Source organism: Thalassophryne amazonica, chromosome 12 (genome assembly GCF_902500255.1).
Source record: "Thalassophryne amazonica chromosome 12, fThaAma1.1, whole genome shotgun sequence".
NCBI classification, from domain to species: Eukaryota; Metazoa; Chordata; class Actinopteri; order Batrachoidiformes; family Batrachoididae; genus Thalassophryne; species Thalassophryne amazonica.
Window position 1 is genome coordinate 44,570,860 of NC_047114.1, and position 27,416 is coordinate 44,598,275.

General features: G+C 41.1%; 1 protein-coding gene and 1 long non-coding RNA gene across 4 annotated transcripts in view; one reads left to right on the plus strand and one right to left on the minus strand.

The window, feature by feature from the left end:
• Positions 1-310: 310 nt before the first annotated feature.
• Positions 311-13,375, plus strand: LOC117522419. The gene is made up of 3 exons (XR_004564214.1): positions 311-658; positions 6,504-6,507; positions 13,365-13,375. It is a non-coding gene; the product is annotated as an uncharacterized LOC117522419 (long non-coding RNA).
• Positions 1,774-27,416, minus strand: part of sugt1 (SGT1 homolog, MIS12 kinetochore complex assembly cochaperone) — a 104,079-nt gene continuing 78,436 nt past the window's right edge. For all 3 annotated transcript variants that reach the window (XM_034183817.1, XM_034183815.1, XM_034183816.1), the window contains exons 11-13: positions 7,076-7,166; positions 3,904-4,076; positions 1,774-2,431 (exon numbers count right to left, since the gene is read on the minus strand). In XM_034183817.1, coding sequence (XP_034039708.1) covers positions 2,330-2,431; positions 3,904-4,076; positions 7,076-7,166 — 366 coding nt within the window. In that variant the 3' untranslated portion in view covers positions 1,774-2,329. The remainder of the gene's footprint in view (positions 2,432-3,903; positions 4,077-7,075; positions 7,167-27,416) is intronic.

Sequence of the window (27,416 nt, forward strand, 5' to 3'; positions counted from 1 at the left end):
AGTCACTTTAAAACAGTAGGGTTTTCTCTCAATGTAATTCCTTTTAAAATCAATTTCAATGTGCAATATTGATATCCAGTAAAGTCTGAAATATTGCCATTCTGCTGTCCAGATGGTTTGACATTTGTAATTGGTTGTTTGTGAGTGTTTTGATTCAAATATGGCCATTGGGTATTGCGAAGGCTTTTCGTCAGTCCGTCCATCCGTCTGTGTTCAGTCCAGTCTTATTACTGCCACAATTCAAATTCAAATTCACAGGGAACATTATTGGGACACAGACCTTGGACACTGTCAAAGATGGCTAACTTGACCTATTTTAAGAGGTTCAAAAGTCACATTCTCTTTCAAACTGTTCAGTTTTGTTTTTGAGTGGCGGGCGTGACAGCCAATCAGAGAGCTGCACTGTGACGTCAGTGGCTGTTCTCTCCAAAATCGCTTTATTTTGTGTGTTAATATACATGTTTCTCATATATTATGCAAAAGCTAGTGAGAAATAAACACTTCTAAAACTGAAAACACTTTTTGGAACCTAATAACACCTCTGAACTTATTTACAAGACATTTCACGGACGTTAGCATGGTGACTTCACAGGCTAGTAGCTAGCTACAAAACTCTGTTTTGTTTGTGTGTAAATATATCTTCTTTGTCAAAAGCTAGGTATAAATAAACACTTCTAAAATGCAAAATGCTGTTTTTGTAACCCAATAACACCTCTGGAGTCATTTACAAGACATTTTGCAGATGTTAACGTGCAACCTAACGTTTGCTAACTATAAAACTAACTTCCAATGGAGTTAAATTTGTCTCATATACTCGCAAGTGCACAGTGATCTACAAATATTCCTTGATTTGCACAACTTCTGCTCTTAAAATCTAAATATTGTTTTTGATTGATTGACTGATGAAGGGGCTTTGTTGAACATGTACAAATTGTATGTAAGACAACAGGATCTTAATAATTAATTAAACAACTGCAAATTCTAAAGAATACAATGCTCATATTTTAGCATTGCATTATTTTTAAATGTGGGAATGTTGTGTCTGTCTGTCTGGTAGCGGCTCCAAAGGCATAAGCGGAAAGAAGTTTCAAGATTTTTTTTTTGTATGTGGGAGTTGCAGCTGTAGAACTCTTTAATGAGACTAAAGACTCTGTTGCCGTCATGCTGCCAGATCTTACCCACGATGCAAAGCGCTTAGCTGCTTTTGATGTCACAGAGCCGCCTGAGGTAGGGGTAGGGGGTAAGGATGGGGGCGCTGTGTTTGTGCGCAGCAGTGTGTGTTACAGCCCTCCATCCAAAGCCACAAATGGGTGTTTGATCATCACGAGAGATGAAACGATGTGTGATGAATTTAACACTTAACTCGGTCTGAGAGGTTTGGTGATGTGGTTCTGAGGCTGATCCATATTAATACTCACTTGCCTCTGCAGGACCCCCCCCTTCCTGCACATTTACAGCTACCACACATACGTTGTGACATTGATGGAGCTTCACCTGCTGCTGCACCCTCGCGTCCTGACCAAACAACTCAGGGCTCTCTGCGACTCCGTCTCAATCGAGCCTCAATCTGAAAACCGTCCTCAAGCTGTCAAAGATATCCGAGGCGAATACATCGTATCACTGAAGCCACATTTCATCCCTCCGAGCGCACTATCACACGGCACGGCTGTCATAATACATCGATGTTTTTGGAGTCTGATGGATCCGCTCCTCAACTTTTCACCTTGTCCAAAATTGTTTGTACAAACAACAAACCATAAAACACATGACATCTGAGTTGAAGAACAAATTTTTTATTTACGCTGAGGTTTGAAACACGCTGACAGATGACCCGTGCCGACATGTCAGACGCCACGTGAGTCAATTTGCAGAGTATTGCTGTTGACTTTACTGTTTAAGAGAGGGAACAAAAAAGAAAGAAAAAGGCTGCAAAAGCTGAGAAAAGTGTTCATCATTTAAAGATTTCATTTGACTCTTAATTTTAATATCTTTACATTTGTTTTTAACAAGTGCTGAGTGACAGAAAGGCTGTGAGAGATAAAAAAAAAAAAATGTTTTCAAACATTCTGGGAGCTGAGCTGAAACTCCAGGTGGGTTTGTTTTTGAGTCCTTTGGACTAAAAATGAAATATGAATTTAATGGCTTGACCAATCTGACTGTGAGTTACTGTAGAGAGCGGCCTGTGTGAATGCTGCAGTGTGTGTGTGTGTGTGTGTGTTTGTGTGGGCGGTGAGCAACAACTGTGGGGGGGTTGAACGTTCACAGAGACGGCAGAGAAACGACGACTTCTCTGGAAGAGAAAGTGAAACAGAGTGACGGAGGGAGGTGCTCAGTACTTTTTGAACTCCACATCATCAGGTGGACTCATCTTCACTTCTCTGTTGCCCACATCGCTCCAGTTGGTGCTCAGGACGGTACCACCTGACTCCATCTGCACAGCAGCACATACAGAAAGATCAGTGACACACTAATCTCCTCCAACACTTCTGTTTCAACAGTACATCTCTTTTGAAAAGAAAACTGGATTGGTAAGCGGCCCCATCACAGGGTCACTCACAGATTTATAATCTGTTGACTTGCACCCAATCACTTCAAAACACGATTTCACATTTTCTTTCCACTTTTTTTTTCCTTTTGCCTTCTCCTATTTTGCTCGTGCTACAGCAGATCCGGTATGAATCCACATCTTGATTTAGCTCAAGTTTTATACCAGATGTACTTCTTGAAGCAACTACAGACAGGTTTTCGCCAACGGAATTCAACCTACCTCCCAAATGGCACAAGCATTTTGAGAAATGGCTCATAATTGGTCGTCTCAGTCGCTGAGTATGCAGTGACATAATTCTGACACAGTGTAATTGTCTTATTTCTTCTCAAGGATTCCAATCTTTGCTCAAACCTCGTTAGTCAAGAAAAATTGCCAACCACGCCTGTACCTCCTTGTCGATCCACCTGGTGCCTCTGCCAGACTCTGGCTTGGCGCTTGTTGTTGACATCTTCTTAATCAGTGCCAAACTCTAGCCAACGGATTTTCAGGGCCACTCAGAAGTACCTACCTCAGTTCAGAGTTTTATCTCACCACCAAAAAAAAAAGGCACCAAAAATAACCTTTGAAGGACAGTCCCTGAGGTAGAGACACGTGCAAAAGTGTTGGGACCCTTAAAACAGCCCGTGAGTTCCTGCAGTGGAAATGGCCTTAACGAGAAAGGGGCAACCTTGGATTGAGAGCCTCCTGTTTGGGATACAATAGCTACTGCAACAATGCTGCTCCTCTTATTTTCAAAAACACCAAAACAATACGCTAGTTTGTTTGTCAGGTTAATAAGTCAAGCAAATTAATTTTTGCTTAAGTGTGCCGTTGTCCATCATGCATCAATTTTTTTGGAATGAAACACCTGAATTAAACTGGTCAACCAATGTACATATAATTGACAAATATGACGTATTAAAAAATAATAAAATAAAACAAAAAGTTCAATGATCTCCCCTTGAAAATGTTAGACCAGAATTATTTTCCTTCATGGACATTTTCACATGGTGCAGTGCCACTGTATGAAAAAACAAATGGTTGAGGAGGAGCAGCTCTCAGAAGATGCAGAGACAGACGAATACATTACACACTCAAATTATTGTTTGCGGGGTTATAATAAAGCAGAATGTTGTTGAAGCCCTGTAATCCAAAAACTATAGCTGTGATCACACAATACACTTCAATTCTGTTGGAAGCTCATCCAATAATTTGTAAATCTTTCATCTTTTCTTGTTCAGATTGTTTTTTTTTTGTAAAGCAACTTGTATTCAGAAAACTGCATGTTTGTGCGACATCGACAGTTACCTGCAAAATAATATTTACCCCTCAAAATAAAAAACACATGCCCAGTACTCAAATGTAATTATACTCACAAAAGATTTGTTCATGGCTCTCTTGACCTCATCTGAACCGTCACTGTAGATCTGTTGGAAGAGCTTGTTGAGGGCTGCGTCTCCTTCGAGCTTCTCGTTTTTCTCCTCCTCACTGATGTCCACCGCAATCTTGTCCCATTTGCAGGTGTAGTGCGATGATGTTGGGTACTGATCTGAAGAAGAAACCAAACGGTGATGAAGATACTACACATAACACCATTTGATGTAAAACCACATCACGACAAATGTACAAGAGGCACGTCACAATACAACATGTCCTCAAATCATTCCATAGTCCAAAAACAAAACAATCAATCACTGAAACAAAACCTTTGAGCACATGATCCCAATACACAATGAAGAGGTTCATTCATTCATTTTCGATAATAGTTTATTCCAATTAAAAGTAAATGGGGGAGCTGGATCCCAGCAGTCACTGGGCGAGAGGCGCAGTACATCCTGGACAAGCATCCAGTCCACTGCAGGACCACAAACAGACAGACAAGCATGTTCACACCAAAACCTGTTTTCAACCTAAAGCTCTGGCTCTGTTTCTGAAGGAAACTGCATTTTAAAACAGTCAATCCACTGGATAAAGCAGCTGGTGAAAAGCTCAGACAGCCACGACACAGCTGTTTGACACTCAAAGTGCTGCCAGCGTACACTGAGGATTAGTAAAAAAATTAACCAATTACTTTTCACACAATTTAATGAAAGTACTCAGAAAAGTAACTATTAGTTACTTTGCTGATTGCTCAATCTTAAATGTAACCAAGTTAGATTACTAGTTACATTACTTATTAGTTGCAAGTTTTCAGCAGATTCTAAAAAAGTAATTGCATAAAGCTGCGAATGAAGTAACTGCATAAAGTAACTATATAAAGCAACTAAAAAAAGTAACTTTTCGAAGTTACTTTGACAACACTGATTGGGACATATTTTTAACACTGCAATCAGCTACTGAATTGACACCATTACATTTTGAAGAAAAAAAAAACGATCAGTAAACTAAAAGGGTGGTTTTGTTGTTTCTACAATTTACGGTGGAATATACGCAACCCAAGCTTGTTTCATTTTGCAATCCCTCAAAAAGAGTCAAAGTTGAACATCTGTGACAGCAACTTGTAAATTTTGGTCGGAGTTCCATACAGAATGGCAGAGCACAGAAACACTAGGATTTTTTTTATTTTTAAGCAGTGCAAAATGTAAGATTTTGGGATCTTAATATACAGTATTTACAGGGTCAGAGGTGTGATTACTTGGCCCCAAAACTCAAAGGAATGATTACTTCCACTAAAGAGAGGAAACGTTCATGGTCCTGTCTGTCCGAAACTGACAAAAAGGTCTCAAATCAAAGAATACATGATTACTTTTACAGCTAAGCAGAGGACTGTGACTCCCTGAGTGCCATCTACTTTTACACTTGCATTACTCACACATTAAAGTGGATCTGGTTGTTGCTGGTACTGGATCGTCAAACAATAATATCTCAGGCTCACATAAATGACATGACCACTGTGATTTGACTTGTATCTTGTAAAAAAAAAAAGTGCAGTGTATTGTAACAAGTGCTTAAGGCACCTTGACACATGCATGAATTTGATCCATGCACTGCTGCGCAATTTGTCATGCCTATGCAACCTGCTTTGTCCCGCTGGATGCTGTGTTTTGTCCCATTTGACGCCACGTTATAAAGTAATTCTTTCGTAGCGGATGACGCATTTGCTCTTGGAACTTGGCTAATGAAACCATCTCTCATTGCTACCGGAAACACAGAGGAATTATCTAAAGCTGCAGCTTTTCTTGTGTGCTTCATGAGGTGGAGAATGCATTTGTAATCATTTCAAAGGCATTTATTTATAATATTTATATTGTAATGGTAAAACAGTGCCGGAGATTTTGAACATTTCAAAATTTTCTTTGCGCACTTTCATGCAGCCGTGCACAGCTCACACACAGATTACATCGAGTTTACTCTCTGGCATGTCAGATTGCGTGGCAGTGCGGGGAACAAATTCAGGGAAGTGTCAAGGTGGCTAAAGTCTGCACTAACCCACAGCACTCTGGGCAAATACAGATAAGTGTAACTTTGACAAGTGACACTTTTCTGCAGAATGCTTTTCCAATGTACACTTCAGTGATTTTGACCTTTTGATCCTAAAATCAATAGGTGTCTTGTGGTAACCATGTTGAGCACACATACCAAGTTTTGTGACAATCAGGCAATTAGGAAATACGTAATTGTGCTCTATAGTAGAGAAGCTTGAATCTTTGACTGGACTGGGTTGCTTGACGCGAGCACTTCTTCTCTACAAGAGTCAAGACAGAAGTCAGACTACCAGAGCAAGAATGTTAGCTGAGGAAGCTTCTGCAATTTGAAGCGAAACATGCTCGCGTCAAGCAACCCAGTCCAGTCAAAGATTCAAGCTTCTCTACTATGGAAACCACCTGGACAACTGAGAGCCTTCACAGAAGTAACTGTGCTCATTTAAAAAACAAAAAATATACTCCAGTGACTTTGATCTTTCGACCTCCCCCCCCAAAAAAGGCTTTTTGTGATCAATGCAGCTTACACGCACACCAAAACTGGTGTAAATTAGGTAAGTACAACTGAAATAATCTCGCTCACAAATGCAATGTCGCATGTGTGACTGACCATAGGAAAGAATATGAGCAGGCGAAGCAGATTTACATAAACACAGCATCAATTACATAATCACAGCATCAAAAGAAGAGAAGATGCTTCCATAACAAGCGTGGAGATGCAACAATGTGGAAGAAGAAAAATCATCAGCTGTCAAATAACTACAACAGCAGTTTGAAGTGTGTCCTGGAGGCTGAACGTGTGCTATGGAAAGTTTAGCCGTCTCTCCCACCATCCCTCTCTATCGCACACAATTAAAGTTGTCACTAATGGGACTGTGTGGGCTAAAATACTGAGTCACATGTTGCTGTCATACCTTTCCCTTTCCTGACTACATTCACCATCCAGCTAATGAAAGACTCTAGCAGGTCTCAACAGCCCACTCTCATTTTAGCGTTGGACAGAGAAAGACAGGCACATATATTGATCTTTACAGAAAGAAAAGAGAGAAATAAAAGGCAGACAACTTGGAAGGAAAAGGAAGAATGTGCAGAAGAAACAGCCGAAACAATGAGAACGTGGACTGACGAGGATCGAAGTGTTTGATGTTGGGTTCATGTCCTTCTCCCTCGAGCATCTCCCATCTGAAGGCATCCGTCTTCTTCATCTTGATCTCCACCTGACAAAGGGAAAAAGAACAAGTGAGATAATGTTTAACAGCACGTTATTTGTTGTGCAGGACAAAAATAACACTTCCATTAGAAGGACATCTTAAAAGCAGAAGACATCATCATTACTGTGGCTGCAGTGTTCTGAGCGAGGCACATCAGGGATGTGCGGGGGCACAGCTCAATCTCAAACCTCACTGACAGACACACTGCACTAACGAGACGTCTGTCAGCCAGAGGGCCGGTGCGAATGAGAGAGGACCGGGGAGGGGGAGCTTTCCCACACAACCGTATCTGATCCAAATCATGGCAACAGGAGAATATGGAAAGGCGAGAAGATGATGCGCACTACACACTGAACAGTATTAACATGGCACATGCGAGTGACACACGCAAAGTGTCGCGATGACTCCTCCTCCCACAACAACCTATTAATGCTATGTGCCCTACATGTGAGCAGTGCGCACGTGAGACAGACACTCTGTGTCAATGCAATTAGCGAACATTTCTGCTCTGCTGGGCAACGTGATGATTCATTTATGAGGGGAACCGGTGGAAAACGAGGCTGGAAGAGAGGGAGAAAGAGAGCGAGAGGTTGAATGGCACAGAGTGAAGCATGAAGAGCAGAGTGACAAAAATAAAGCAGCATGATCGCTGCTACCTTGTTGGACGTCACGGAAGTGATGAGCCAGCGCAGGTAGCGCTACGCCGATAGAGCATTTTGGAAGGTGTCAGCAGTTTCTCCGCACAAAGGGCCTTGTGCACACTGAGGCATTTGTGCAGTGAATGAAATTAACTTTCCACCTCACCTGCCAGTGGCTGGTAAACTAGAAATGAGCATCTCTGCTGAGAGGACACGACGAAGGCCAAGTCGTTCATATTTATGAATACACCCAACATGTTTGCCGTGCCACTTTGTGTTTTGTGCCATTATATGGTAACTTTTAATACTAACAACGGTAGCACATTTAGTTGCAAAGGGTTTTCAATCAGATAGTTCAAATAATAACAAGCAACAGCGGCCTTCGCGGCCACCTGGACCCTGCCATTAGCAACAAGGCTTCACTGGCTAAGCTGAGCACCGAGAGAAGCTGCAGAGCACATGAAGGCGGAACTTGGCGACCAGTAAGTCACTGCATGCAGCGCTGCAAAAATAAACTGTCATATCAGCTGTTATAAATGGCCGATACTGATATCTGCAAAAATGTGGAATATTGGTGCCAATCGGCCGACCCTTAATTTAAACTCTTCAAAACTGACTCTTCCACAAGGATGGAGCATGATAAGCAAAAGCTCAACTGTCAGCCAAGCTGGGAATGTACAATAAGATGGCACCCTGAGCCCACAGGGCATGTGCTGGCACATAATGTTTGACATTTTATTAAATATTAGCAGTGCACCCATGTGCCAACGTCTAGGTGTGAGATTACACAGACATTTGTGATTTACAACAAACCCGTCAAAAATGAAAATGAGAATATTCTGTTAAATGTACAATAAAACATGTTAAATATGCCCATATGGAGCCCAGTGACACAAACGGGCATCACACCAAATTTACTGGTGACTGGTTCAAAAGTGCAGATTTCTAGAAGCATCACACACACACAAAAATTTGTATTTCTATATAAAACATCTGACAATGTTACACTTTCAGACAGACTGTCTGTGGTTCAGACAGCAGCATGTGTGATTCTCCCTTTAAGAGCGTACGAGACATCAGGACCGTGTCATCGTTTAAAACGTGACTGACAAATTTATTTAGGTATTTATTTATCTTCAACAGAAAAAGTTTTATACAAGTTAAATGCAGAAGGTAAAATAATGAAGTTGTTAGACCTCATCATTTAAGTTTAGAAAAAGAAACCAAGTTTTACAGTCATAGTAGAGCTAAAGGTTCAGTCATTAGTCAACGTGTACAGTCAATCTTTTTCTAAGTGCAGTATGATTGTGCTAAAATTAAAACTTGTGCTGTTTCCTAACAGAATTAAATAGTCTTTTTTATATGTCCTGAGTGAGAGAATGTTGTTTCACATTCAGTGTTGTGGACTTATTTTGTGGAAGTGAATAAAACATTAACTCCATCATTTGAAGAGGAAAGGACAAAATAATGTCATGATTTGCCAGAGAACTGCAAATGCATTATGGGAAATTGGTTTTAGCTCAATTAGTCTGCAGAAGTATTATTAAGGTTCATTTAAGAGTAGACTGCAGCTGATGACCTGAGTGAAGGCAGGACCTTAAAACAGTGATTCACAAAGGATTTAGTTTTTAATGTATCTTGAAAAAGACTAGAGCCCGACCGATATGGATTTTTTGAGGCCGATGGCGATAACGATATTTGGATGAAAAAAATGCAGATAATCGATAAATCGTCTGATTTGCCGATAGCCAGATAAATCAGCCGATATTTTTTTTTTTTTAAATGAATAAAATGTTCTTTTTTGGACCCTTAACAAAAAAGGTATGAGCTAAAAGCTGAAGCTTTGTCCTCATATTGATTAACTTTATAACAGAGAAGAATTTTCAAGTTCCAAAAAAATGCAAAAATGCAATTGGTGCAGTTAGGGAGCTATTCAAACGGGCCAACTAGTAAGATATCACTCCTGAAAACGATCTTTGCCATATCACGTGAGGTAAATCTGCCCTACGATTGGATTTTGGAGAACCATGTGACGGAGAACCAATTGGACACTCACACTGTGCACGTCATCACACATCTTCTATGAGGAGTACCAAGATGGCCGACATTGGATCGAAAGTCCATGGAGTTAACTTTTCAGCAAAAAAAAAAAAAAGAAAAAAAAAAAAAAAAAAAAAGAAAAGAGAGAGTAAGTTTCTATCTCATATCATTAAAAAGCTATTTACAATTTAGTAAAGCTTGGTCCCAGCCATGGTATACGACGGCGCCAGCCCCAGAGGGTTAATGGCAAAGGGCAGTGATTCCCAGAACCCTTCCGGATGACCAGTGAATCTGAATGTTTCAACCTCTTAAGCATGGATTTGTCGGCGGGTAGTATGTAGAACGAAGTTCGCGGTAGTTCCAGCTGTTTTCACGGTGGAAAGGGGCGGAGCATTTCGCCGACGTTTTGACCGCCGTACTAGCCGCAAATACTAGCCGCGGATAAAACGCCGCTAAATCCACCGAATAAAGCGCCATTTTGACGCAGTAGCATCCGGCACACGTCAGGCAACGGGGGTTAATACCCAGTTCTATCCTTTACAATCGCAGGTTAAGACGCACGTGAAAACGGCGGTGTTCTGCTGCCGCCGATAATGCCCTGTGTACCGCTGGATTTATCCAGGAAAATCCTGCGTTACTCCAGGAAGTTTTGCATATAGGCACCACCCCCAGAGTATAATAGGCTGAAGCAGCAGGAATACATGCCTCTGTCACTGCAGGGGGAGGGAGATCATACTCAGCCTTTTCTTCTTCCTTTTCCCCTCCTCAACGTGTTCCTCCATCTCCACCACAAGGCTACAGTCTGGTATTTTTTTGGTATTTTGGTATTTTTTTGGTATTTTGCATACTGGAGCTTCTCTGCAAAAATATCTGGAGCTATTTGGAACACTGTTAACCGGGAGGTGGCATTTAGAACGGTGTACTGTCCGCTAGCGCCGCCGTTTTGTCTGCCTCTGTCGCCGGTTAAAACGCCCTTGAGGACGCCGATGTGGGCTCTATTGCCATTTTACATGCCGTTGAATAGGGATACAACGCCGGCCGCCAATTACGGCGGTGTAAACTGCGGCACTACAGCAAGGGGCAGGATGAAACGGCGATTAAAAAGTATCAAACGCCGTTTGCGTTGTCTCCGTCGTCACGCGAATTCTCCGGGAGCGCTCCCGGAATTATTCGACATGTTGAATAATTTTTTTCGACGATTCCCGGTAAAGCCGGAACTAAGCCACGCCCCCTAGTGCTGGCGTTAACAACGGCGTGTGATCCTTAAGACGGTCAAAAACTCTTTCGGGACGCTTCCCGTCTATGTGTAAATGGGGCTTTAGCAGTAAACAAAAGTTTTTCAAGCTAGAATAAGGTCTACACAATGTGGGCTTAATAAAAAGCGTGACTGACGCAATGAAGCACATTTGACACATTACTACCTAAATTGAGTTAATCAAACTGAGTTGAACTGAAATGGGAGAAATGTGGGGTGAATGTAATCGCAAAGTTATTACAAACAACATCCTTATAAACTTACTTGTATGCTTTTGTCAGCCGATCAGTGCGGCATCAGTAACGGCAAACTACGGGGGCCGGTGATGAACACGTAAGCAGGGGTGTAAGCAGCTCTCAGTTGAATGGAGTCAGAGCTCCATCTACTGGACAAATGGTGCAAGGACATTTTACATTGCCGACACAAACATTATTTCAGTAACTGTTCCGTTTATGAGAAATTATCGGTGTTTTATTGGCAAAATTTTGGGCGATAGTGAGTACTTTGAAAAGGGCTTATATCGGCCTATATCAGCCGGCCGATATATCGGTCGGGCTCTAAAAAAGACGCCATCTTTCAGAAGTCACCGGCATCATATAAAGTGATGTTAACAGGCTAACGTTAGCATGAGCAGAATGTCTTCTTTCTGAGCCTTTTATTACCTGTAATAATATGGTTGTTGTATGATTCATGGTCCAGTAAAACTTTCACGCTATTTATGCAAGCACTGTTAGTGTCTTGGCAGGTATCATAACTTTGCTACCAGTAGCTCCACTACAGACTAATCATATCCACGGTGAGGTAGTAATCTGGTTAGAAATTTTTAACACCTCACTCAAGTCACCCATCAAGAATATGCCAAGACCACAAAAATATACCTATTTAAACCCCAGAACCAAGTTTAGCCTGTTAGCTTTGCTCATCAAGTCTGAGACTGTGGAGTGCTCATCCCAGGTCATGTAGGGTCTTGCCCAGTCTCCACCTTTTTACCCAATGATGGGTAAGTTGGGACTGCCAAATTATTTACAGCCACAGCTAGTAGATTACACAGTACAGAACAAATGTGAATATTCCATGAAATGCGTGATAAAAAAAAAAAAATCTTTGAAATATGCCCACAAAGGAAGCTTAGTGATCCGAACCATCAGCAAATCAAATTCAGTATGGATAACATCAAAACTCTATAAAAGTTCTATAAACATCTATCACACATGCACAGGTTTTTGTCTTTATATAGAAGATGACAAGGGCAATACTGACCTAAGCTGTATCGCCAAGCCAGATCTTGAATTTATGCAAGGTCTTAGCAAGATAGGGATGAGGACAAGATTATTAGCCCCCTTATGAAATTTGTTTTCTTCAAAGGAAAAAAAAATCACATAAGTGCCTTTTTAACAGAGCAAGGAATTTTCAACATTTCTGTTCAAATTCCTGTGTGAAAATCAGCTCTGTGGCAAAGTAGCTGTTTGTTTGTTCTCTGCCAGGCTGATGCCATAAATTTTTTTACTGAATGATATATTTTTGTGTTTAAGCATACATATTCAGAGAATTTAGCTACGTGTGAATTTAGACCTTTTTACTTCTCCATTGCAGTTCATATTCAAGACAAGGACAGCATTATTAGCCCCCTAAGAAATTTAACATTTTCTTCAAAATTTTCCTCGATTGCTTTTTTAACAGAGCAAGAAATTTTCAACACGCAGCATTTCTAGACATCCTAGTTTTATTTTGGTTGCTTACATGATTTTACTCTGCAGAGAAACAAAATCAAAAACTACCAGGATCAAAATTATTAGCCCCCTTAAGAACAGACTTTTTTGTTGAATCATAGCACAAACCAATGTTGTGCAATGATGTGCTTCAACTTTGTAATGCTCAAAACTTGTAAAATCAAGTTAAAACTGTTATCTTCCAAACGACACCCGGTGCAAAAATTTCAGTAAGGGCTTGAGCCATCATCTGAGAAAGCATCATGCCAAAAGCTAAAGAAATCAGTTTAGACTTGAGAAAAAGAATTCTGGATGCTCACAAAGCATGTGAAGGAGTTATCACAGTCTTTCCAAGTGTCAAGAACGAGCGTGAGAAGTATCATCAAGAAATTCAAAGAGAGACCAAGAAAAGTTGCAGTTGCAGACCAAGAAAAACTCTTCGAATCCTGACTGAAATATGCCAAGAACAGAGAAAGAGAAAGATTATGCACACTAGAAGGGGGTCCTTTGGTGTGTCCATTTTCCCCTTGATGTCACGTATTTCAGTCATCAGAAAAGTAAGAAGCTAGCGAGTCCATTGTGAAAGAGTTCATTTTTCCCTGACCAATGGCTTGTATGGAACCAACTGAGTGGTTGTCAATACACATTACTTCATCGGGTGAAAGGGAAATGTTTGTTGAGACTTGAGTTTGTTTTTGTGTTGAACAGACTTTTGAACAATACAGTTAAAAATGTTATGGTTTGAATCACTGGAACTGGGTTGGACCCCAAGATGCAGGCAGCCAAGACACAAGAGGTCAGTACAAAAACAAAGGTATTTAATTATTTCAAGGGTGGCAATGATACAACAGCAACTCCAAAATAATAATAATAATAAAAAAATACAATGAGTGTCTTTAGTGAAGGTGACAAAAATACTACAGGGTGGCAAAATAAAAACACTGACTGGGAGAAAAACCACAGCAAGATACACTTAGTGAACAAGGATGACAGGAGGTGATGGACATTATAGTCTGGGAGCCCAATGGGGTTTCATTAGTAATTTTTTTCCCCAAAAGGTTTGAGGTGAGTACTACATGTGGTGTTGCTCAGGGTCTTTAGAAACGGGTCAGTTCTGATTCACATGGTGGAAGTCTACAGTTTTAGGCCCACTCCTATACCAGTCATTGCCTGCATTTCATGCATTCACTGGCTATGACTATATGTCTGCTTTTGTGAGAAAAGGAAAGAAGCGTCCCTTCGCAAAACTCGAAAAAAAAAAACAAGGACATACAGCGAGTCTTCGCCAGTCTTGTATCTGAGGGGATCACAGACAGCAACCTTATGTTGCTCCAGGCATTCACAGCTTCTATGTATGGAGCAAAGCTAAAGGAGAGAGATGCCTCTCACCAAGTTCAGACACAAGGTATTCCAGAAGGCCTATGGCCCAAAAGCCACAACCAGAAATCCCTTAAGCCCCGTTTACACATAGATGGCTTTGTCGGCGGGTAGTACGTAGACCGACGTTCGTGGTAGTTCCAGCTGTTTTTGCGGTGGAAAGGGGCGGAGCATTTCGCCGTTTTGACCACCATACTAGCCGCAAATACGTGGATAAAACGCCGCTAAATCCGCCGAATAAAGTGGCGTTTTGACGCCGTAGCATCCGGCACACGTCAGGCAATGGGGGTTAATACCCAGTTCTATTCTTTACAATCGCAGGTTAAGACGCGCGTGAGAACGGCGGTGTTCTGCTGCCGCCGATAATGCCCTGTGTACCGCTGGATTTATCCAGGCAAATCCTGCGTTACTCCAGGAACGTTTGCATATAGGCACCACCCCCAGAGTATAATAGGCTGAAGCAGCAGGAATACATGCCTCTGTCACTGCAGGGGGAGGGAGATCATCCTCAGCCTTTTCTTCTCCTTCCTTTTCCCCTCCTCAACGTGTTCCTCCGTCACCACCACAGGGCTACCCTCTGCTTCTGAACCAGACCTCTTGGTAAGTCCTTGCTGCTGCCAATTTTCTTTTAGGAGGCATACTGGAGTTTCTCTGCAAAAATATCTGGAGCTGGCCACGAGTGAGAGGCCCGCATGCAGCGCGCTAGCGTTTTTATATTGACTGCCGCCTATCGGCCGTTTGCAATGCTGTTAACTGGGAGGTGGTGTTTAGAACGGCATACTGTCCGCTAGTGCCGCCGTTTTGTCTGCCTCTGTCGCCGGTTAAAACGCCCTTGAGGACGCCGATGTGGGCTCTATCGCCGTTTTACATGCCGTTGATTAGGGATACAACGCCGGCCGCCAATTACAGCGGTGTAAACTGTGGCACTACAGGAAGGGGCAGGATGAAACGGCGATTAAAAAGTATCAAACGCCGTTGTTCGCGTTGTCTCCGTCGTCACGCGAATTCTCCGGGAGCGCTCCCAGAATTATTCAACATGTTGAATAATTTTTTCGACGATTCCCGGTAAAGCCGGAACTAAGCCACGCCCCCTAGTGCCGCCGTTAACAATGGCGTGTGATCCTTAAGACGGCCAAAAACTCTTCCGGGAGCTCTTACCGCCTATGTGTAAATGGGGCTTTAGAGAAACTGAAGGGCTTGGATGCAAGTGGACTTCCACCATGTGAATCAGAACTGACCTGTCATGTCAACTGCTTGGCTTTCATTGTCACCATGTGGGCAAATGCAGACAAGAAAGTGAATGTCCAACATCCCTCGAAGCATGATGGCTCGGAGCTTGAGAATGATACATACAACATCATCTGGTTCGTGGGTCAGCAGCTTCCTGATGCCTTGGTTCCAGAGGAAGGAGCTTTTGCCAGAGTTGGAGATAGCGATGATGACTGTGCGCTCTCATCAGATGATGAGTCAGGGGATCTTGGCTCTGATGAGGAGCACCTCGCTGATTCTGATTAAAATGTTCACACTGTGAAAGAGCTTTAATTGATATGAGGTGAATAACTCCAGAGCACATGTCAATTTCGATTGTTGTTTGTGAGGTCAAAGAAAGAAAACTGAAGTTTAATTTTACATACTGGGTAATTCACCTAAACTAATAGCACCTGGCTGAATAATTTCAAAACACAAAATGTGTTGTTCATCAGCTAATACTGTGGAAATTGTTGATTAATCCGCTTGTTTTGTGACGATCATTTATTTTGTGAATGTTAACTGAGGTACAGAAAGGCTAGCTGATCATTTTAATGATAGCATTTTATGTTTAATTATAGTGTAATTCCTTCAATAAAACATTTTTGAACAATGATTTTCTTTTTCAGTAACTTGTCAATTGCTTTTTTTCAGTGGCTCCCCCTTTCTTAAAGAAGCAAGTCCACAAAAATTAAGTTCTTAAGTTAGCAATTTTTATTTTGGTCATTCCAATCATTGCTTTAGCCAAAGTTTCATTGATGCTAATTAACCCCTTAATTACTACTAATTAGCGGACTTCTTAAGTAGTCTTTCCCACTGAAAATATTATCTTAATTTATGCTTTTGAATTCAGTACACCAATACCTTTAAATAGAATGTCATATTTTATTTGGGAACAAATTACTAATTCATAATGATATTAGGGGGACTTTAGGTGGAACCCCCTTCTTAAGTAAACAAACCCACAAAGATTAGATTCTTAAGGAAGCGATTTTGATTTTGGTCACTCCGATCTATGTTTTAGCCAAAGTTTCATTGATGGGCTCAAATTGCTAAATAACCCCTTAATTACTGCTAATTGGGGGACTTCTTAAGAGGCCTTTCCCGCAGAATAAGTTTTCTTAAGTTATATTTTTGGGATCAGTACACCAATACCTTTCAGTAGACAGTAATATTTTATTTGGGTACAAATTTCCAATTTCTAACTATTTTGGGGTTACTTTCAGTAGCTCCCCTTCCTTTATATCCCACATTTACGGAACTTAAGAATGCTGTTTCTAAAGACCCTAAGCAACACCACATGTAGTGCTCACCTCAAACCTTTTGGGCAAAAATTGCTTATGAAACCCCATTGGGCTCCCGGAGTATTATGTATGAGTGGCTGCAACAACACTGACAGGACTGGAAATAAACCACTGGCAGTGAGGAAGTAAACTGGTGTGACTTAAATACAGAACAGGACTAACAAAATGACAGGTGTGAGCACTCTGGGAAAGGAAAAGCACATGGGGGATAGAATGAACAAAAAGTGAGATCATAGAAAATAAAACGATCGCAAAATGCACAACAGAAAAACACAGGTGATCAAAGTGGAAGATAACCAAATCATGGAAAATTAAGCTAACAAAACGACACGGTGGTGAACAATAGAAGCTTAAATAAGAGTAAATGCTCGGAGAAAATAAAAGACATGAAACACAAAAGGTGAGACACGAAAGAGTGAGGGACGGAGTCCTCACAGCGACCAGCTGTCAAAAGGGCGCACTCAGCTGCCAGGAGTCACCCAGGCAACACAGCAAGGCTGTGGACCTGGAACTAACCAACGTGGGACACATGATGTAACATCACACATCACAAGGCAGAACCGATGATGGTGTAATAATCATCAGATATCTAACATGAAAAATGGAGTAACACAGGAGAAACAAAGACAAGATCACATGGGTGACAACACGTGGGGACTCAAGGGCAGGACCACTCTGACACGGGGAACCAAGGACTGAATAAGACAAGGATGAGAATGGGCAAAGAAAAAAAAAAAAAGAAAATCAGCGGGGGCCCGGGAGTTGCCGTAGGCCCCCAGTGGGGTCCAGGGCAGGGCCCCTGGTGGGGCCCACAAGTTTTGAGCATTTTAGAGGACCTAATTTCATGAATTTCAATTTTATACTTTTTTGTATTTTGGGGTATCTGGAGAGCTTACTGTAATAAAAGAATCTGTCTATGCAAACCTTTCAGTAATACCTGCCTCGTGCTATAGCATATGTACTTACTATAAATGCCACAGCATTGGACAGATATCACTGAACATACCAAAACTATTCTTCAAATGTTTTTCCTTAACTTGCAATTAGCTCTGAAATATACTGAAACTTCATGCTAGCATGTGTAAATCATTTAAAGAGATTAAAACCTATCAAACCAACAATATATGTGGTATAAAACAGTGACTTTATTAATAATTACATGCAAAATGTATGCTTACAAATTACTGCCCCATAATAAATTCCTAAATCACACCATGTGAGATTGCAGCCCGACTACTTATGTCAGTCAGCAGGAAAACCCCACAGGCACATACAGCACAGTATCATTAAAAAGCACACATCCTGAGCACCAGCTGTACCACAGTCTATAAATTCACCAAAATAAAAATAAAATTGATGCAGGATTGATGAAGGAAATCAATTGTAAAGCCTGAAAGAAGTTTCTGTAGGAAGTATTTTAGCCATCAGGTTAAGTGAGAGGGGGAAGTGTTGGCTTTTTAAATACTTGAAAGACACTGGACTCATCGAGAAGACTTAGTGCTGCTATAACACACTGACGCAGTAGGTGGTAGCAATGCAACAATAAGCATGCCGGCGTTATATGCCGAAGAAGAAGAAAGGGAAGAAGGAGAAGGAGAAGAGTTTGTTTTCTCCACATGGTCACGTTTTGAGAAAAAGTCTGTTTCGTGTCAAAATAACGCCAGAAAACATGTTTCTTTTTTGTTGTTTTTTTTTAAGTTAGCAGTTTTATTTGACAAAATTAACAGAACATGGAAACAAATTCTGACAAAACTCCGTATGCAAACAGAGGTTTTGCAGCACTGAAAAATTTCAGTGATTGTAAACACATTTTAATTGCATGAATAGAATTAGTGGACACACACTGAGCACTAGATGTTTGGTTGCTGACTGGTGTCAGGTGCTCAGCACTCCCCTTACTGGTATGAGTGCTGTGGGCTTTGGGGCTCGCTGGGCCTCTTCCGCGCTCTTCTGGAGCCGGGCAGATTAGCCTGTTTAATATTAATTTTATGACACGTTTCTTCATCTTGCAGTGTTCTTCCAAGTTTTTGCTGATGAACAAAACATAACGTGCAGAGAGCTTTACCGGGGAGCTCAACCTTGCGGACAAATTCACAGAGTCTTGCTTTTGTCCCGTAAATGTCCACCTCCCACTCCAACCATGTCCATTTAAACCTTTTTTTTTTTTTAACACCACCATCGATGTCTTTAACATGGTCTTCGTCCTCTCTCTCTCTGTAATTTTGGCCATGTTACAGATGCAGCTCAACAGACCAAAACTTGCAGAAATTCAAAATGCCCACATTCAGGTACTTCCGGCGACTTTAGATATTACAGAGATTCTGATTGGCTGAAAGTTTGTTGTTGTAGAAAAAGTAACCAATGACGTTGCACATTTTAGCAGCACTATTATGGTTCCCATGCATATGAAGAAAGATTTAACTTGCAGGGATGACCGCACTGCACCCCCCCCCCCCCCCCCACAAACCCACTTTTTCTCAACAGATTTACGCTGATCTCAGAAATAGCCCAGAAACCCAGAAAAACTCTGAAATCCGCAGATCCGCAGAAAATTCTCATCCCTGATAAGAGCTGTAACACACAAGCAGAAGACTGAACAGGACAGGAGGAAAAAGACAGCTCTCATACGACCCAGGGGACCACCCACACAGCTGCCTGACAGACATAAACACAGACGACAGATCACATGGACACAGGGAAGTGGCCCAGGAGTGCAAGCAGCCACAAGCTCAGGAGACGGGAGAAAAACACACACACACACACACACGGGAGACGACCAGACGAACCCAACAAGACCAAGGGAGGAGCCCCCCAACAAGTGCAGAGGGCACGCCCCACGGGTAACAGACTCACACACTCGTAGACAGCAAACCTGCACACATACACCCACACATGCCAGGCAGGAATACAAGACTGAACCCCACACGCATTCAGACACAGAGACACAATGAGAGAGAGAGAGACACACACACACACACACACAGGACTCAAACATGAAAAAGGACTAAAATCAACTGAAGAAAAAAAAAAAAAAAAAAAAAAAAAAAAAAAAAAAAACCTGAACAGGGCAGAACCCCCCCCCCCCCCCCCCCCCCAAAAAAAAAGATTTATAATGCTATTAGGATTAATGTGAACATAATCTGATTGTCAGTCACTCTATGAACCCACTTCAGTATCACTATAATGGCCTATTAATTTTCTCATTGAATCGGGTCGATTCTCGTGACATGTCACAACTGAAACTACAGCATGCAGACCTTCACCGAATCAAAACCAAATGAAATGCCTGCAATGAACATCTTCATACTTTCTTAGTGTGGTTTTGTTGTTGCTATGGTGAGAATCTGCACTATCCAGATGAATCGGCTGAGAAATGGTCAAGTTGGACACCACTCGCAAAGGGCATGCACTCTCACAACAACAGCTGTCGCACAGTCTCCTATACCTTCTACCCCATAGGAACAGCTGTTGTTATGCATAGAAAGGACGGAGTTGGCAGCGTGAAAGCACCTCAGCACTTCATGGAAAAAGATTTTAGACATTTTGATTTTGCTTTTGAGTCCTTTAACACTGGATACCTGCTGATCTTGATCATAAGTGTGATAAAAACAAAACAAAAAGAGGATACATTTAAGTTAGGGGTGGGCAACTTATTCCAGAAAGGGCCAAGAGGGTGCAGGTTTTCTTTGCAGCCACTGACTTCACGAGGTGATTTTACTGATTAACTGATTCCATCTGCTCAAAGTGATATTAATCAGTGAAATCACCTGGTGGAGTCAGTGGCTGCAAAGAAAACCTGCACCCTCTTGGCCCTTTCTGGAACAAGTTGCCCACCTCTGATTTAAGTGCTCATTAGTTGCACCATACAGGACATATCCTCTAATAAATACCCAGTAAAATAAGTAAAGCCCTTAAAATATGCAGAGCAGGTGGCCCTGTGGTACAGGAACTCGACTACCAACACACTACATAGACCGGGGTTCAGTTCCAGCTGTGTGCTTCAGGCTACCTGTGTGCTTGAATAAGACACCTCACCTGCATCGTTCCAGTCCACCCAGCTGAAAATGCGTACCAGCCTAGGCTGGGGAAGTCATATGTGATGGTGTTGTAGCTTTATGTTTTAATGGGAAAATGAAGCATTTTCTTAAAAAGATGTGAAATTTCAGCTGCTGTTTTCCAGACAGGACTTGAGGTTGTGTTGTTCAGAGATATGTGCTGGAGGTGGGAATGTTTTCAGCTCTGCACTGATGCTGTGGAATAATTCATTTTGTAAAGTTGGGCAGGCAAGTTAGACCAAAGTTTTTAAACTTAAGAGTTCATACTCTTACTCTTTCTTGTTTAGTAGTTTTTAATCTTAATGTTTTACTTATATTTTTATCTTATTTAAATTTTAAAATTTAGCCTTTCATGCACATCCCTGATTGGTTTTAAATTACTGTGTTTTATGTATTGTATTTTACTGTATTTTAATGTAGAATGTACTTTGTATTTATGATTGCAAACTGTTATATTACTGGAGGTGCCAATCAACTCACACGTCATTTTTGAGAATAACTGTGATCATATATTTTTGATAAGTTTTTACTTTGAAAAAATATTTATGACATTCTTTATTATCAGTAATAATTCAAGAATCATTATATCAAGAAATAAAACAAGTTTCAAGGTACAGAACAAAAGGTGTGAAATGATATACATTCACCGTTTGTACTTTGTTAGTCAGAAAACCTGGACAAGTGATGGTGCTTGGTAAAAACATTCATATATGTAACACATGTTCCAACACTATTTATCTAAATTATAACATTCAGCTCACAAAATTAACATTCGTTTCACCAGGATTGACTGACTGAATCTGAGGTCTTGTCCACACGGATGCAAACAATCTTTTTCTCTTTTTCTCATTTTCCAAATAGTATTACGTAAACACAGCAACGTTTCAAGATTTATCTGTGTTCCGAGTAAAACACTGAAACTGACCAAAGAAGTTGTAGGACATCTGTCAGGCCTGTATGTGGCACTGTATGTTGTGTAAGTGTGCCTTTTCTTGTCATTTACTGGACTTTCTAAGGCTAGAAAACAACAGAAAAAGTCAGAGAGAAAAAACTAAATTATTAATTTTTCACAACTCAGTTTGGATCTACAAGTATATGGTGTGCGTGGATTTCTCCGTCATTCAAGCAGGCGTCATCAACTGAATCAGCAGGAAAATGCCATCACTGGATAATTAGCACCTTTCACTGGACTTTCTATGGCTGGAAAACAACAGAGCCATGATAAACAAAAACCACTGTAGAGGGTGAAAGAAAGTCACATGACTATTATTCACTTAAAAAAAAACAAAAAAAACAAACTCACTTTTACCCTGATCCGATTCTGTATTATACAAAAACCGGAGTGCCACATGAAAAAACTGGATTATACAAAAACCGGAGTGCCACATGAGAAAACTCTGGATTATGCAAAAACCGGAGTGCCACAAAATAAAAAACTTTGGATTATACAAAGACCTGGCGTGCCACACTAAAAAAAAACTGGATTATACAAAGAACAGAGTGCCCCCCACACACAAAAACACCCCTGTGGAAGAGGCCTGAAACCAATTCAGTGGTTTGCATTTGAAAAACTCATAACAGAACTGTGGAAAACCTCTGCCCGAAATACTGAAAAAAAATATACATATATAGACAGTATATATCAAGAACTAAACAGAGTTTGCCTTTTTAAAAAGGAGAACAACACCTAGTTACAACCTAGACTCTATTTTTAGATGATGCGGGAGTCATTAGTAAAGAAAACCTACCTGGCTAATTAATACTACTGCATAGAGGAAAAAAGATCTCAGAATAATTTGCATTTTGTGGCCACTGAACAGGTGAAAATGTCATTAAAAGTGCCCAATAGCATGGAGGTGAGGGCATTTAGCTCTGCCTTGATGTGGTAAATGTGAAAAATAATGCACAAAGTACTGTTTTCTTCAAAGGATTTATATAATTTTTGTATAGTGCTCTAAAATGTATAATGATCTGTGGAGAAGGTGTGCCTGTGTGGAATGTTTGTGGAAGGACAAGTTGGAAAACACTGACTTATTCCAACACAGAAAGCAAACAAAAAGTTTTTAAATTAAGTTTGTTTGTACTGCACCCATTTCAGTATGCCAATATATAGAAATGTGGTGTATTACTCAATGGAATGGCTCACTTGCACAATTCAGGTTATGAAGAATAAACGCATTTAAAACTTGGAAAAGAAAAAAAAAAAAACTTACAAAAAAACCTCAACAGTACCAGCACTATGGAAGTGTGTTGAAGTTCAGAAAACTGAACAGAATTTGATGCCAAAGGTGGCTCTGCTTGCCCAAATTTGATGCAAGCTGTCACACATCATATGACTTGTGGTGACAGTCGCTTTCAACAACACACGTAGCTGGTAATGGTGCTTTAAAGGTGTGTAAAAAGCTAAAGGACATTTGAAGTACTTGGAGTGAAAAACAAAATAAGAAAATGTGACTGACTTTCTAAAGGCTACACAAAGTCGATATACTTCCCAAAAACCACTGAAAACACAAAATCAGCAGGAAGAGTACTAAGTTGCATTGAGCTATAATATCTAGAGACAAATGCTACAAAACAACAGCCCAACGCTGAAGATAATGGTCCAAAGCATACTGTGAAGACAACCCAAGACATTTTAAGGCAGTGAAGTGGAATGTTCTGAATTGGTTAAGTTGAACACCTGCGTTGAAGTGAAGTGAGTCAGCATTTTACAACCCCTGGCAAAAATTATGGAATCACTGGCCTCGGAGGATGTTCATTCAGTTGTTTAATTTTGTAGAAAAAAAGCAGATCACAGACATGATACAAAACTAAAGTAATTTCAAATGGCAACTTTCTGGCTTTAAGAAACACTATAAGAAATCAAGAAAACAAATTGTGGCAGTCAGTAATGGTTACTTTTTTAGACCAAGCAGAGGGGAAAAAAAATATGGAATCACACAATTCTGAGGAATAAATTATGAAATCACCCTGTAAATTTTCATCCCCAAAACTAACACCTGCATCAAATCAGATCTGCTCGTTAGTCTGCATCTAAAAAGGAGTGATCACACCTTGGAGAGCTGTTACACCAAGTGGACTGACATGAATCATGGCTCCAACACGAGAGATGTCAATTGAAACAAAGGAGAGGATTATCGAACTCTTAAAAGAGGGTAAATCATCACGCAATGTTGCAAAAGATGTTGGTTGTTCACAGTCAGCTGTGTCTAAACTCTGGACCAAATACAAACAACATAGGAAGGTTGTTAAAGGCAAACATACTGGTAGACCAAGGAAGACATCAAAGCGTCAATACAGAAAACTTAAAGCAATATGTCTCAAAAATCGAAAATGCACAACAAAACAAATGAGGAACGAATGGGAGGAAACTGGAGTCAACGTCTGTGACCGAACTGTAAGAAACCACCTAAAGGAAATGCGATTTAAATACAGAAAAGCTAAACGAAAGCCATCATTAACACCTAAACAGAAACAAAACAAGGTTACAATGGGCTAAGGAAAAGCAATCGTGGACTGTGGATGACTGGATGAAAGTCATATTCAGTGATGAATCTCGAATCTGCATTGGGCAAGGTGATGATGCTGGAACTTTTGTTTAGTGCCGTTCCAATGAGATTTATAAAGATGACTGCCTGAAGAGAACATGTAAATTTCCACAGTCATTGATGATATGGGGCTGCATGTCAGGTAAAGGCACTGGGGAGATGGCTGTCATTACATCATCAATAAATGCCCAAGTTTACATTGATATTTTGGACACTTTTCTTATCCCATCAATTGAAAGGATGTTTGGGGTTGATGAAATCATTTTTCAAGATGATAATGCATCTTGCCATAGAGCAAAAACTGTGGAAACATTCCTTGCAAAAAGACACATAAGGTCAATGTCATGGCCTGCAAATAGTCCGGATCTTAATCCAATTGAAAATCTTTGGTGGAAGTTGAAGAAAATGGTCCATGACAAGGCTCCAACCTGCAAAGCTGATTTGGCAACAGCAATCGGAGAAAGTTGGAGCCAGATTGATGAAGAGTACTGTTTGTCACTCATTAAGTCCATGCCTCAGAGACTGCAAGCTGTTATAAAAGCCAGAGGTGGTGCAACAAAATACTAGTGATGTGTTGGAGTGTTCTTTTGTTTTTCATGATTCCATAATTTTTTCCTCAGAATTGAGTGATTCCATATTTTTTTCCCTCTGCTTGGTCTAAAAAAGTAACCGTTACTGACTGCCACAATTTTTTTCCTGATTTCTTATAGTGTTTCTTAAAGCCAGAAAGTTGCCATTTGAAATGATTTTAGTTTTGTGTCATGTCTGTGATCTGCTTTTTTTCTACAAAATTAAACAACTGAATGAACATCCTCCGAGGCCGGTGATTCCATAATTTTTGCCAGGGGTTGTATATGCTGACGGCAAAGTGCTTTATCAATACGCAAGAAGTGAAGACAGCTGTCGTGAACGTCTGGCAGAACATCTGCAAGGAAGAAACCTAGGACATTAGTGGACAGACTTCAGGTGGTTATTGACAACAAAGAATTTGCAACCAAGTGTTAAAAATGACTATTTCAATCAGAGCCAAGCAAGTTTTTCAGTTCCTTTTGGTCCATTAAGGGGGTAACCCATTCTACAAAAAGGACGATAATTCATTCACCGTTTAACTTATTGGGATGAAAGAGTTTATCCCCTACAATTTGTTAACACAGTAACTTAGTAACAAGGCCCTACTCCTGTCGTGACTCGCAAGGCACAGATCCATGGGCACTCGTGACTGATGAATGCCACTGATAATGAGAACAGGCCTTTACGAGGTCTGTCAATAAAGTAACGGCCCTTTTTATTTTTTTCAAAAACTATATGGATTTCATTCATGTTTTTACGTCAGACATGCTTGAACCCTCGTGCGCATGCTTGAGTTTTTCCACGCCTGTCGGTTATGTCATTCGCCCGTGAGCACGCCTTGGGAAGGAGTGGTCCCGCCCCCTTGTTGGATTTTCATTGTCTGGAAATGGCGGAATGAAAAGGACTTTTTTTCCATCAGAATTTTTTCAGAAACTGTTAGAGACTGGCACCTGGAAACCATTCAAAAAATGTATCTGGCTTTCGGTGAACGGGCTTCACAGAGAATAAGGACTGTTCTACAGCTTTAAGGACCCCTTTAAGGACGCTCGGCGCGCCGCGCTCCGAGCTGTGACGACGCGGCACAAGCCACCGGACCATTTCTAAATGGCTCTGTGGATACGAGACCGTTGTGTGCTCTCTCTGGTTATCACAAGAGCTGGACATCAGCCATTTTCTGGCAGATTTCACTTTTAACAAGAGATTTTGTCATGGAAAGCCGCGCGGAGGCTTCACGCGTCACGACCAATTTGTTGATGAAGCGAGACAAAGGAAAACCTCCGTTTCGGAGTGTTAGAGGACAAGTTGGGACATGCCCAGCTCTCCACAATTTCTCTTATACTCACTCGACTGGTAAGCACTGAAAGCTGAGCATGTCCAAACTTGTCCCATGACACGCCGAAACGGAGGTGTTCCGTTGTCTCGCTTCCAAAGCGAATCGGTCTTTATGCACGAAGCCTCCGCGCAGCTTTCCATGACAAAATCTCTTGTTAAAAGTGAAATCTGCCGGAAAATGGCTGATGTCCAGCTCTTGTGATAACCAGAGAAATAGCACACGACGGTCTCGTATCCACAGAGCCATCCGTTTAGGAATGGTCCGGTGGCTTGTGCCGCGTCGTCGCAGCTCGGAGCGCAGCGCGCCGAGCGTCCTTAAAGGGGTCCTTAAAGCTGTAGTAACAGTCCTTATTCTCTGTGAAGCCCGTAAAATTTTCACCGAAAGCCAGATAAATTTTTCGAATGGTTTCCAGGTGCCAGTCTCTAACAGTTTCTGAAAAAATTCTGATGGAAAAAAGTCCTTTTCATTCCGCCATTTCCAGACAATGAAAATCCGACGAGGGGGTGGGACCACTCCTTCCCAAGGCGTGCTCACAGGCGAATGATGTAACCGACAGGCGTGGAAAAACTCACGCATGCGCACGAGAGTTCAAGCATGTCTGACGTAAAAACATGAATGAAATCCATATAGTTTTTGAAAAAAATAAAAAGGGCCATTACTTTATTGACAGGCCTCGTACGTATGTAATGAACTTTGATGCACCAGATCAATTGAAAAGCAACTTTGTTTGCCTCTGTATTATCCCATAGATGTGCCTGCTACCTACTAGACAATTAGTGGATGCAGGATGGATGATGGATTAGTTTCAGCTGTGCTCATCAGTCAAACACACAAAATGTGTCTGTAGAGAAGAAAAATGTATTAAATCAAAGATAAAAGTAAGCCCCTTCATCTGCTCCCTTGAGTTCACTCGGGGTCGCCACAGCCAATCCAAGATGGGTCTGCATGTGGATTTGGCACAAGTTTTACACTGAATGCCCTTCCTGACGCAACTCCACATTACACAGAGAAATGTGGCAGGGGTGCAGTCCGAACCGGGAACCTTCCACACTGAAACCAAGCACACTGAACACTTGGCCACCACCAAACCTGTTGGGATGTGTATTATTTATGTTGTCTTGCCACTGCATGTAAATTTATGGTGTTTACGGCCTTTAATGCGTTTTAAAATGTATTTTT